This window comes from Helicoverpa zea, chromosome 28, assembly GCF_022581195.2.
Source record: "Helicoverpa zea isolate HzStark_Cry1AcR chromosome 28, ilHelZeax1.1, whole genome shotgun sequence".
Taxonomy (NCBI): domain Eukaryota; kingdom Metazoa; phylum Arthropoda; class Insecta; order Lepidoptera; family Noctuidae; genus Helicoverpa; species Helicoverpa zea.
The window spans coordinates 5,124,054-5,138,678 of NC_061479.1; the positions used below are offsets into that span (position 1 = coordinate 5,124,054).

Here is a 14,625-nt window from a genome sequence, read left to right on the forward strand (position 1 = left end):
ATGTTTTTTAGTCTAAGCAAGATTGTAGAATTTGTATCTCCAAATGACTTAAGCGCCAAAGTCCATAAGGTACCTTTTGTCATGAAATTACACATATGTCTAAGTTTTAATACAAAAATTATTGGGACATTTTCTATTGCGTACTTATCTGCCTACTAATTGATGGATATAATAATTATGTTTTTTTTAATGTTTTAGATAGCCCATTTATCGAAGAAGTCTACGGGCTACTTTTTATCCAGGTTTGTGGAGCTACCATTGAAGTCGGATTAACCACTGGCAGAAGCTAGTACTACTAAATCTTCTTACCTTAACCCCATAAAAATGCAGACAGAAGTTGCTGATTTTCTTGAAACCCTCTCCCGTCTTCACATAGTGAGGGTCTCCTTGCATCTGAATCTGGCAGGTCACTTGGAAGTGGTTCTTCTTCTGGCAGACGAAAGCCTCGTCTATTTGGGAGTAGTTGAATCCTTTGTCGGCTCCTACTACGTAGGATGGGGGTTGGCTGGAAGGAGAAACATGATTTTTATTGTAAATACTGGCTTCTGAATGTGCTTTATTAATTTTGCTGCCCTGAAGTTCGTGACAAACGATTTGACTTATAAAACTTGTATTGATACAGATGTCTTATTTCGCGAAAGCGGGTTTGCCATATGTGTGTGTAATTAGAAATGGTCGCACGTTGTTTTTAAGTAATTCGGCAGCTCGAACTCTACCGAGCGTTCCCAAGCTTACATATACACTTACAGACAGTCAAGTATTGTTCACCAGGTTTCGTAAAACAAAACATCTAACCCTGCATGTTTATAGTGGTAGTATCCTTAAAATAGCTAGTTACCTATCCTCAAAAGCATTTTTTTCTGTAATGATATGAAGAAATGTCCAATACTCACAGCGGCTTCAAATTGCAGTCATACAGCGAATGCCAGACATTCTGCTGGAAGGGTCCGAACCTGATGCACTGTAGCGGCGCATCGTCACCGGCCTCTGAGCCGTCTACTGACGGCGGAGCCGGTCGGGGGACGTGGGTTACACTCTCTGGTGATAATGCCGCTGAGGATAGAAAAAATAATTATCATTTTTGGCAAGATATTTCCTTTGTTGCACTTAAAGAATGCTACTAGTGAGATGACGGTAGATAGAAGAGTATGGAAGAAGAAAACATGGTGCGCCGATCCCAAATAAAATTGGGATCGGCGCAAGGGCAAGAGGATGATGATGATGACTTAGACTCCGAAACTACTGGACCGTTTTGAAAAAATCTTTCACTGTTGGAAAGCTACCCTATCCACGGGAGAAACTACGAGAAATAGTGAGTAATAAATGAAGTTCCACAGTTTATCAATCTTCTGCAAGTAATTGAAGATTATCGTCCTGCCATGCAAATCGAATTGATTGAAAGGTGAATGAAAAAATCTTGTGGAAACCTGGACTTTAGGAGGCTGAAATTGTCAATCCACCTTGAGCGCACGTGGTGATCAACGCTCATTCCTTCTCCGTGTGTGAAAAACCTTATGCCCTGCAGGGAGACAATAAAAAGGCTGATGATGACCCTCGCGAAATATGTGTCATTTGGATACATACCAGGTTCACATTTCACTTGAGAGTTCGTATCCTGCGAATGCTTCCTCTTCTTAGTGGAAGGTTCTTGCAGGCTGGTGTACACTGGAGTCAGGGTCTCGTGGCCTAACGCCACCAGCTGAGGGTTTATCATACCCTGGTCTAGGTCTGGCATGTCGACCCTCATCTGACTGTACCTTGGGATTGGAGGTTGTTTTAATTTCGTTTGTTGAACTAGCAGATTTTTTTTTGATGGTAATGATACCTAGGTATGTTTGTCTTAGTTTTTCAATGTAATAAATAAACGACTAAATAACTTTGCTTTTCTTAATTCAATCATCGTGCATCAATTTATTTATTTACCACAAAATATAACTATTATTACTGGGGACCCTAATGCAATAGTATATTGACAATTTTAAGGGGTCTACACACCAAAGCCGCTGACCCGGCGGCACAGCCCGGCGGCACGACTGCCGCGGCATGTGGTGTTCTAGTAATTGTCAAATACTCTATGAAAGCCGGCGGCATGATTGTACAAAATACGGCCGGCGGGTTGGGCCGCCGGGCTGTGCCGCCGGCATCAGCGGCTTTGGTGTGTAGACACCTTTACAGGTACTCTAAATTACTCTACACACTTATCGGTTAAGAAAAAAAAAGTGACTGCAAAGTTATTTAATGTATGAACTATCATAGACCATTTAATTGCTGGTAAAGCTCATAACACTAGTCTTTCTAGACTCTGAGCTGTTTTATAAGTTTCTGAAAACCCACAAAGCTATTTCAGCCCAACCCGAGAATCGAACTCGAGACCCCATTCACAGCAGTTTCGCTGTGCAGTTACTAGACCTACAAAGCAGTTTATGTCAAAAATACTTAACCAGTCAAAAAATACAGAACAAGAAAACCTTACCTATTCTGATAAACATCACCTAACCCCAAATCATGTCTAACAGTCCTGATGCCGAGCTCCACAATATTAGAGTCCTGAGGCAAAACCACCACATCATTGAGATTACTCCTCAAGACTTCATGGTCTGACTTCAGCTCATCGTAGATATAGTCGCCATTTTGTTGGAGAATCTCGTGGGTAGGTATATGGTCATGAACCAGCATGTAGTCAGAACTTAGGACCGTTTGGGGTACTGAGATGGCGTGGGAGACGTTGGTCTCTGATGGACTGTAAGGGTTTTCGGACCCGGAGTCGGGTGGACTTTCGGGTAGCTGGTGGCCCCTGGAAAGATAGGATTAGGATTTTTTATTTTTCTACAGCGTAAAATTTTAAAGAGAGTACTACTAATTTTAAAACGGTGTATTCACAGAGAAAATGACGGTGTTATGGCTAAGAAATAGCCGCACGAAATCATAAGGTTATGCAACGGTTGGCGCGGTCGGTAAGCAGATGGGTGATCACCTTGACAAGACTTATTGACAAATTCCTTCGTGTTTTTAAGGTAGTGCTAGTTTATTAGTGGGCCCCGGTTGTTATTTGCACATGTCATAACGGGTATTCAGTAGCTAAAACAACCTATAGACCAACAATCTTGCTGCGGGTATCGTGTTGCCCCGGTAACTGGATTATTGACATCACAATGGCAGTCGCTCCACACGATACACTAGTGATCACTGCCAAATCAGTGCCGACTCCAACATAGGCCAAGAGGCAAATGATGATGAAATATAATGTACGTATTTGATTGTTATAATTTTCAATTATATTCCGTGTAAATGTGTAACTTGTGTTTCATTTTGCCATGTCTTTTTTGCGTTGAATGCCATGTGTTTAATTTTGTAAAAAGTTAGATAAGTGCCTCATTAACGCATTGGATTGTATACATATCTGTAATGTTAGTGATAAGGTTGAAGAATAAATAAAAGTATAAAAGTAAAAGTAAATAAAAGTATAAAGACAGTAGCCACTTACCCAGTCCGGCGAGGGTCAATAGTTTGAGGAGCATAGCAGCCTTCGCCGACGGAGCTCATGTACGCCTCGATGTCCAACTCCTCGATGAAGCCTGGACCTGCACACAAACAAATACATGTTTATTAGCTTTAGGAAAGTCTTGATGTTTCAGTTTCTGCAGCAAAAGTTTTGGTGAAAAATAAGGACCACCCATTTTCACTACCAAAATAAATGTCCGATTTTTTAAATAGCTATTCGTCATATAATATGAAAGTAATTGCAGATTTGAAAACATTTCAGACAGCATAAATGTAATTTTTCTTAAAGCAACTGTTTACTATGAATTTTCACGTTCAATTAACAAAGTAAACAGTTTTTTTTAAGTAAAACGGATCTTTATGTTGTTGGTAAACATAGGCCTAAGACATAAGGCGTGAACATTCGGGAGTGAGGGTTTCGATAATTACACAAAATAGTGACGTCACACGAAAGAAAGTTTTGTATCTTCGATGTTTTTCTAATTTACAAGATGAACTACATTTTGGCCATTAAAACATAATTATGTCAATTACCTGAAGCGTGAAATATACTCAGGATAGTACCCATCGCAAACAAAAAATCACAGGAAACAGAAAACAAAGCCAATCAGAATAATAACCACCATGCGTATTACACCAATTCTCCGATTTCCTCATTTCCCTGCGACATATCGAGTATTAACTTTACAAGTTGATATCACTTTTATTTTTCCACTTATCACGCCAATCTATTGCGTATGCGCATACATAATTAGCGTAATGGCTAGTTGCATCTAACTTCACGTAATTTTGATGTCAGCAACCCCAGCGGGGCCCAACAGAGCCAAGGTCTGCCGGGGCTGCGGGATTGTTCGAAAGAGTTACCGCGGCCCTGGTACATAAAAGGCCTACGACGGAACACGACGGTTTTTAGTCAGTAAGAGTGACACTACCTCACCGCTCGCGCTGCTAACCCACAGCGGGATGTCATTTGATGATTTTTGACGTCGTTAAAAAAAAAGTCGATATCACTTTTGTTTTCTACTTATCACGCCAATCTATTGCGTATGCGCATACATAATTAGTGTAATGGCTAGTTGCATCTAACTTCACGTAATTGACTTTAGCTAGTATTTTCATACGGTTTCTCTCGTGTTAAGGTGGAATTACTTCAAAATTATTATCTGCCTAGCGTTTTTACCAACTAAGTATGTTGGCGTCGGTTTCCAGTCCAACCAGATGCAGCTGTATACCAGTGCTTTACAAGGAGCGACTGCCTATCTGACCTCCTCAACCCAGTTAGACGGGTAATCCGATAGGGGTAAGACTTGTTTTTAGTTCAAAATCCTGGATAAATACTATCTATCATTTTATGAACGCTATGAACAGTAGAAATCAAAAATGATATTTGAGCTCGGTTTATAACAAACTAGTTTCCAATAGCGTTTTCACTTTCGTCCCGAAGGAATGACTTTCCCCACCCGGATAAAAATGTCTTTGTTTTCCATGTGTTGTGGGATCTTATTACATGCCAGATTTTATCAAAATTGGTTCAACCGTTTGTTAAAAAGTAAATAAACACTGACAGACACTGTTTATGATGCTATTGCCATTATTTTGGGAATATCGATTTTTCAATAAAAATAAGATCAGAAAGTTTTATAATTATTTTTATAACAAAATAGCATATTAACTAGACATGCGGTTTCACTCGCATGCCAACTATTGCACGCACTTTAATTAAAAAATAAACCGGCCAAGTGCGAGTCGGACTCGCGCACCGAGGGTTCCGTACAAATCCTGGTTAGATAAAAAGTGAGTCTCGCGCCAACCGTTCAGTTTAGAACAATCATAGTTATGGTAATTTCGTGAGAGTCAAAATAGCTAATATTTTTTATTTTATAATATAACTAAAATAGTAGGCCAGTACCTTGTAAAAGTTATTTTATTAAAGTTATTTATATACAACATTTTATAGTCATCATTCAGAAATCTGATTGAAAATAACTAATTATGTCTTAAAGGTCATTGGGCATATCTGACCCGCTTTGTAAAAAGTGGCGGACATGAATCAAAGTAGTTTTAAATCGTGGATAATGGTATGACGTTTCTTTGAATGTCCAGGATCGTTTGAAAAATATAATAGACAAGCAGTTTCAGAGGATTTTACAGGTTGCAATGCTAGTTTTTATTGTTAAAGACTTTTCATAAAGAAAGGATCTGGAAACCCTGAGTAATCGAGGGCAACTCTTGAATATTGTAGTCACGCATCGAGTCAAAACCAGACATGTGAGTGTATTTTTGAGGGTACTTGTAAACAGTGAAGGTTTGGAGCTGATTTGATTATGGAGACTACAGAGAGTCGAGGGAACTCCTGAACGGTATGTTGCAACTACCACGTGTTTGGGCTTATTTTATTCGTATTGGCGAAGACTTTCCTTTCCACATAGATAGGTTTAACTGCCATTGTGGGATCGATAGCAAAGATCAGATATAGTTATGGGAACTCCTTTACAATTTATAACGTAACCTTGTGTTGGAGCTTATTTTATTTTAGGTGATGAGAATTCACTACTAATGGGATCTATTATTTTTTTAAACATGCATAGAGTTCTCTCGACTTTCTCACGTCTCCATCATCAGGTAAGCTCTAAACTTTCACTGTTTGATAGTATCACCAGACATACATCTGAGAATCAAGTTTTAATCCTATGCATGCCTACAATTTTTTATAGTTGCCCTCGATTTCTCAGGATTTCCATCATCAGATCCTGACCTGATGACAATGGAAATAAACGGCGAGTATACTCTTTCACTACAAAGAAATGATTTCTCAAATCCGTCAAATTTGGTCGTTTAAATTCCCCATTGAAATGAGGAAAATATTTGATGTTTACACCTGATTTTCTCTAGATTCTCACGGTTCACATAGATGCGACTAATGCCATAGTAAATCAGAGCCTTTATCATTATACTGTGCTATATTTCGTTCGTATCCGCCGTGGGTATGGTTTTCATACTAAGGTGCCCAATGACCTTTGAATGATTTAAAATTTTTCATAGTTTAGTGGCAATTATATTTAAGAAGTGTTTGATATGAATTTCAACTTTAATATCTCTACGCGTTCATGTAAAAAAGGGTAGTTAGTAAGTTTATAATTATTAAAAAAATATTTTATGTCGTGTAAGCAAAAATAATATTTTAATATTTTATGTAACTTCAAATTTATCATTTTCGCAATTTTTCCTTTATCTGTACTATATAACGCTGCTTCGTGGCGAATTTCAAGATTCTGAGTTCACGGGAAGTACCTTGTAGGTTTTGATTCCCTAGCGTGTGACAGAAATTCGTCTAAGGTGTCGGTATAACTGCTGTATCTTTTGATCGCGTTAACTTAGAAGTTTGTTTTTTTCACTGCCTAAAGGGACAATAGACTTAGGTATTTGGTATAAATTTCAATTTGATACCTTTATTCGTTCGTGAGAAATAAGGTAGTAAGTTTCATTTTATTAAAATATATTTTTTTATATTATATAACTAAAAAAATGAGATTTTCGTATTTTTTCCTATATTTGCATTATATGACAATACTTCATGCCAAATTTCAAGACTCTGAGTTTACGGGAAGTACCCTGTAGGTTTTGATTCCTTTGCGAGTGTCGAGAATTTGTTGAAAATATCGACATAATCGGTTGTATCTTTTGATTGGCTTGGCTTAGAAGCTTGATATTTTCACAGCTTAAAGGGACAACAGACCTGAGCATTTCATGTGAATTTCATCTTGATACGTCCACGCGTTCTTGAGATAAAGGGTCTTGACAGACAGACAGACAGACAGACAGACAGACAGACAGACAGACAGACAGACGGACAACAAAGTGATCCTATAAGGGTTCCGTTTTTTCCTTTTGAGGTACGGAACCCTAACTAGCAAAGTTAATCTTCATCGATAAATGGGCTATATAACACTAAAATAATTGTTCAAATCAGTCCAATAGTTTCTGAAATTAAAGTGATCAAACAAACAAACAAACTCTTCAGCTAAATAATATTAAGGAAGAGTCGCACCATTTACCTATAACGATAATCAAACCATAACCAGCCGTATACTTGCCGCGCATTGGTCACATCGGCGATTTGACAACTGAAAATGGTTCGGTTATCGTTGTAGTTAAATTGTATATCCCACCGCAAGCATACATAGTAAATACTTTAAATTCTTATTCACAAAATATAAGGTAAAGTAAATATTCGGAAAAGCACTCACATATAACGCAATTTCAAAATCGCACTTTCATACTTCGATTAAAATACTTCTTCGTTTCAAAACGAACGCACAATTAAAAAAAAAAGCTATTTATTTACACTATAGCACAAGTAACGTTGTTTGACAGTCGATCTATACTGTCTATGATCGAGAATTTCACGCAATGGCTGACTCTGACGCATTCATGCGACTCTTCCGTACCCTTCTTCGTGCGTGTGCGCATGAAATGCTATCTAACGTTTTTTTGTAAAGCCTTTTTTATGAGACAAAGAAAAGGTTATGTCTTTTGAGCGTATCTTGTGTGTATATTATATTCTTTCCTTGTAAGCTTATGTCTTTGAAGGAAGATCGTGGGTAAGTAATAGCCGAAAAGGTCTGGATTGATCATAAGGTTAAGCAACGCTTGGCGCAGTCGGTGTATGGGCGACCATTTTGATGTGACGAGTTCCTCCGTGTTTTGGAAGGCACGTTATATTGGTCCCGGTCATTTCGACATTTTTGGCAGTCATTACTGGCAGTCAGAAGTCAGTAGGTAAGTCAGAGGAGTCAAGAACTACGCATGACTTTTGCATTCATCTCCCGAGCCTTTTCCCAGCTACATATATTGAGGTCGGCTGTCAGTCTAACCGAATGCAGCTGAGTAGGTGTTTTACAAGGAGCGATTGCCTATCTGACCTCCTCAACCCAGTTATCCGAGCAACCCAATACTCCTCGGTAAGACTGGATGACAGTCTTACTGGCTTCTGACTACCCGTAACGACTGCCAAAGATGTTCAATGACAGCATACTCACGCGAAAACAATAAAACCAACGGAATTCTAATCAACTTAAGAATGTCATCATATATTGCCCACGCGCATAACACCAATAAAAATGTCTACGATACCGTATGTATTACATAAATATTATAGTTTTTGCAACGCGTGACGGCTACTATACTTATTATGTAGGTATTTGTGAATTCTTCGGATTAATAAGTAGGTACATAATGTATGGGAAAATCAGAGTTATGTGGCAAGCTATGTGGTTCCGTAGGTAGGTATAACTATACTTCTAACTAATATAATTTAGATGACATTTTTTGTTGTTTGATTGTGCCCTAAAGGCTCCGAAACTGCAAAAACTATTTTACCAATAGAAGTCCGATTTTCTGGTACGGGAAGTAGCTCTCTGAATTCTGAGCATACGGACATCATACCCCCGTGATGGCACTTCAGCGCTAAATAACGAATATTTACTTATATCATAAATGGAAAAATAACTAGGTATATTTTGAATAATCAGTTCTTTATTTGTATTCTTTGTTACACAAGTGTTACTTTTTATAAAATGGAAACAATATAGACCCCATAGGGCACAGTTTTAAGATCTGTTGTGATTTTAAATGAAATCCAAAGAAGGGAAGAAAAAGAAGTCTCTAGAGCCTTTTTTTGGGAATATTGTAAAGGCTACTTTTATTGCGTAAAAAGTAGTTCATTCAGGACGCGGGTAAAACAGCAGACGGAAGTCATCACAAGATAATACCTACCAATCACTGCCCTGAATACTTAATCAAACAATATTAATTATTATTATTAAAACTGACATAATTAATAACGTTATAAAAAACAATTAAATCTTAACCCGGGAGAACTGGAGATAAGTACAGATGGTCCGAAGTCATCGACACGGATTGAATGAATATGAACGAGTGAAAGGAGTAGGTGAACGCCCTGAGAACTTCGTTCTCGACGCGAATGCAGAAATGTCGTGAAAAATTGTAATTAATTTATTGGTTATGGTTAACGTTGTTTTAGTCATTTTTAGAGGTATTGAAGTTAGCTGTTCTCAGCTAATCTTTCGTCCTGAGAAAACCACTTCGTAACGCCTGCAGTGGGTAGAAAACAAAACAGCCTATGTCTTTTCTCAGGCTCCAGTCTCAGTAGAAAAGTAGACTGTATGTGTATTGAAAATCACAAATTGAGTTTTTAAATATAACAAATGATTGTAAAGCTACTGAATTGGCTAAGGAGGAAATATTGTAAGCTGCAGTAACGATTTGAAAAAATATATTTCAATATTAAGTAGCCAATCATCATAAGCCTTTTTATAGCCCACTGCTGGGCACAGGTCTCCTCTCACACAGAGAAGGATTTAAATAGCAATAGTACGTTTATCCAGAAATACTCAAGGCTACTTTTTATCCGCGGCCGGGAAGGACTCCTCTCGGGACACGGGTGAATGCCTAGGAAACATCTACTGGGCTGCGGGATTGTTCGCGCGAGTTACCGCGGCGCTGGTACATAAAGGGCTTAAGAAGGAACATGATGGGTTTGAGTCAGTAAGAGTCTGACACTCCCTCACGCTGCACCCACAGCGGGAGGGGTCATTTGATGATTTCCCATAAAGAAAGGTATTTTAATTTTCATCTAGATACCCAATAGCTTTTTCGTTAATTTTCGAATTAAACCGCGTAAACAATCTAGTTATTTAATAAGACATAATATAACAGATCATATAATAGGCATTATCAATTAAATACCTATTCACACACGCTTGATATGAAACTATATTTTGGGTCAAGGCAATCCAACATGATTGTGCTAATTATACTTTTATTTGGCAAAATATTTATATATTTTGATATTAATTAGTGTATCTTATTTGATGTTGAACTTGAGGTCGTTATGTCAATTCCTGGGGGAGAGGTTTAAGTAAAATTTTCCGTGTAATGTTTTTAGGCTTCCGTAAGAAACGGGACCCTATTATGTACTAAGACTTTGGTGTCTGTCTATCTGTCACTAGGCTGTATCCTATGAACCGTGAGAGAGATTCACTAATAATTTATTTCTGAGGTTTGCTAAACGAGGTTTCTTTTGGATGTTTTTAGGTTTTGGCTATTATCTCTTAGTGAGCATGTCTGTTCTGTTTGCATTTGTGTCCGGTAGATTATGACTCTCTTATCATCTCTTCATTCTCCTGTCATTTTCTTAGCCATTTTCTCTATTACTTTGAGGTCAGCTACTAGTTCACTCGGATGCAGCTGAATACCAATGTTTTACATAGAGCGGATGCCTCCTCAATCCAGTTACCCGGAGAACTCCATATCCCTTGTTAAGACTATTTGTCAGACTTTCTGGCTTCAAACTACCCGTAACGACTGAGAAAGATGTTCAAATGACAGCCGAAACCCACAATTTCACGTGCCTCCCAACACGGAGAAACTCGCTGAGACATTGATGGTCACCCATCCACACAGCGACCGCGTTAAGCGTAGCCAAGAACTCTATAAAGTTTATCAGCATTAATTTTGCGTAAACAATTTATAATTATAACTTGAATAGGTCTCAAAATACTGAGGTTATCTTTGCAATATAATGATTATATCCTTGACCGGATTGTAATCGTGGTGCACTTAGAATTAATTTATGAGTCTCGTAAACAATATTGTATAATACTAGCCGTTTTCCTGCGGTTTCGTCCGCGTCCCGGGAAAACTACAGCTCGTTACGGGGTAAAATATAGCCTGTTACTCGGGAAGAGTGTAGCTTTCTAACAGTGAAAGAATTTTTGAAATAGGTTCAGTAGTTTTGAAGCCGTTACAAGGAGCGACTGCCTATCTGACCTCCTCAACCCAGTTACCCAGTTTGATTCTGGGGCAACTCAATACCCCTAGGAAAGACTGGTTATCAGACTTACTGGCTTCTGTGAGGTGATAAAAAATTCATATAAAACGGGAAAAACTTCTTATTAGTCGGGTAAAAATAGGTGACAAAGTTACGCGCAAAAGCTAGTACCCACCATTTATGTCCTGTACGGCCTTTTTTATCGTCCCACTGCTAGGCACAGGCCTCCTCTCACATGGGGAAGGATTGAGCGTTAATCACCACGCTTGCTCAATGCGGGTTGGTGATTTCAGACTACATAGTCCAGGTTTCTTTAAGATGTTTTCCTTCACCTTTTTATCAGCCTTTGGTGACCAAGATATACTTAGAAAGTACATACACACTTAGAAAAGTTGCATTGGTACTTGCCTGACCTGGAATCCAACCCACCATTGAACAATCAACGAAAACTACACCTGTCCAATATGAAATACACCCCTTTTTAAAGGTAAACATTAAATATTTGACCAAATCACACAGTTGAGTGAACAAACTAATATTGTTCACCCTTAGCTAATTTGTGAAGTAAATTGTTTTACCCCTATACGGGGGTGGACTCTAGTGATCCGTGAAAATGCATCTGGTCTTTAAATAGCTGTAATTTTTGTTATTTTTATTGTGGAAAACTTTTTAACCGATTAAAAAAAAGGAGGTTCTCAGTATGACCTGTATAATATATATTATACATATTATGTATGTACGTATTTATGTTTGTCCGCAATTATCTCACGTTTGGCTGAAGCAATTTGGATGCGATTTTCAGAACTGTTGAACTGAGTTAGATTGATTTGTAAATTAATGTAGTTTAATATGAAACTATTCTATTTACTATTTCTATACAAATAAAGTAATTATTTGTAGGTATTTGTCTATCGGACTATACATACAGTCCCGGATTTTTGAAAGGCGAACGTCGGGCCGAAGCGAACACGCTGAAGCCTTTTTGAGACAACTTTAATGAGATGGTGACACAAAACCGACGATTATCCCTGTTGACACTATAGAAATGTACCCAAGGACAATCCCCGGTTCTGTGCTAAATAACTTACTGTGGAAAAAACTTATTATTAATAATGAAGATAGGTATCGGTTAGGTTTTATCATTGTGCCTTATATTGTTTTCCCACATTGTTTCTATTTTATAAATATAAAATGTTCCACTTCTATAACATTATATGGAATGCTAATAAAGAATTGAGTATTCGAGTATCTGCGCGGTTTTTTCTCAAATAAGTTGAGATCGATTTCCAGACTAACCTGATGCAGCTAAATACCAGTGTTTTACATACGACTGCCTATCTGGCCTCTTCAACCCAGTAACCCTTGCTAAGACTGGATGTCAGACTTTCTGGTTGAACTATCCGTTACTGCTATGATGTACAAATGACAGCCGGAACCTACAAGATCATGCCATCCAAAGCACGGAGTATCTTACCATTTTTATAGACGGTCCTCATTGACGAAATGTCTGTGTCAAACGTTGCTTAACCTGCGATAAGTTTATTTATTAACTGGCCAGAATAAAGTGGTAGATAAACACCCTTTTGTAAATGCAATGCAATGGCAAAAACAAAAACATTCCAGTTCATACCTTCCGGCTTCATCATCAGAACAGTTTTACTAGGTACAATTGCATTGTCATACGGCATTTCATGGCGCTACGATCCTTGGAAGATGGTTTTTGTTACCTTAGATAAGTAACTATTTAGTAAGTATATATATAGTAAGTATATTTATATATATAGTAAGTATAAGTATTTAACCTGGACCATAAATTCCATTACACAGTTACATACAGGTCGACCTAATAAAAGCGTGTTTAGCCCGTATCATCTCGTGTTCGTTGTACAATGTCAATTCCCGGACCGATTTAACACTACCAACCTACCAACAATTGATTCTTTGTCAACCGTTTTGTGAATGGAGTCATCTTCATTGATAACCAGCTTCCTTGGTATTTGTTATGTCTATAAAGGTCTGAACGACTGACTTTTGATACGTCTGGTTAAATTTTGATAATAAATTTTTTTTTTTTTTGGTTTGATAAGAACTGGCGTAGAGTGAGTCAGACTCGCGGTAATTTGTTTTGAAAAAAAAAAATGGCCAAAAGTTACGTTTATTGTATTTATTTATCAGTATTTTTAGTTACATCGACGACAATAATATATAATGTGTGGATTCAATTAATCTATCACGATTCATGAGATCTCTTTGCCGGTAAAAAATATTAAACTAATTGATTGAAATCTAACATAACATAACAACATGAGATACCAAAGCTTATAAATATATCATGATTTTGTAACATATATTCTATAAATAACTGAGTAGGCACAGAAAAAAACATAAAATAACATCCTTAAGAACGTCTAAGTAAGTGAAAACAAAATATTATGTAGGCACCAACTTTTTTTATCGTGTGCGCATCATAATCTCATAGTAACAAGTAGCCACATTACAAAAATAAATTAGCAATAAACATACCAGACGGCAAAAAGATGAAAAACCAATGTTGCCATTACGCAAATTAAAAACCTACCTGGATTTTCCCCTACATAAACAGTCTTAAAGGTACGTTTTGAATACTAGCTGTTGACTGCAACTGCCGACCGCATATGCCGCACAATTGTGGTCTTACTACAAAAACTTAAACATGTGTCGAACACTTGTTTAAAAAGTGTGGCTGCAAAATGGACCTTATTTCAACGTCATAATCTGACATTTTATTAGACAAGTGTTAAACTGACGTTTAAAAGTTTTTGTGGTACGACGGTTGATATCTAAGGGCGACTGCACGTCCGGGGCTGCGGGGTTGTTTGAAAGAGTTACCGCGGCCCTGGTACATAGAGGTCTTAAGAAGGAACATGCTGGGTTTTAGTCAGTAAGAGTCTGACACTCTCACACGCTGCAAACCAACAGCGAGAGAGGTCATTTGATGGTTTCTGATAAAAAAAAAATGCGACTGCACGTGCTGCTGCCGCTTCGATCCAAAACGGTTTCACGTAACACATACAAACCAATAGTGCAGCTGCGGCCGACTTCATGCAGTCGCGGCATGTGCGGTCAGCAGTTGGCATTGAAAACGTACCTTAACTCGACTCTTTTTCTGAACCAACGTGTTATAAGAAAAGAAAAAAACAACTGACGTCTGCATTGCAGTGTTATCAATATGTAGTTATTTTAAGTTCAAAGAAAAACGACAGTGTGTTAGAATCAAACTTTATATTACATAA

General features: G+C 37.8%; 1 protein-coding gene across 4 annotated transcripts in view; it reads right to left on the reverse strand.

Moving 5' to 3' along the window:
• Positions 1-14,625, reverse strand: part of LOC124643720 — a 74,969-nt gene that overhangs the window by 23,269 nt on the left and 37,075 nt on the right. For 3 of the 4 annotated variants that reach the window (XM_047182771.1, XM_047182768.1, XM_047182770.1), the window contains exons 2-6: positions 3,485-3,581; positions 2,474-2,794; positions 1,585-1,757; positions 894-1,053; positions 310-505 (exon numbers count right to left, since the gene is read on the reverse strand). In XM_047182771.1, coding sequence (XP_047038727.1) covers positions 310-505; positions 894-1,053; positions 1,585-1,757; positions 2,474-2,794; positions 3,485-3,581 — 947 coding nt within the window. The remainder of the gene's footprint in view (positions 1-309; positions 506-893; positions 1,054-1,584; positions 1,758-2,473; positions 2,795-3,484; positions 3,582-14,625) is intronic. The other variant, XM_047182769.1, reaches the window with a different exon arrangement.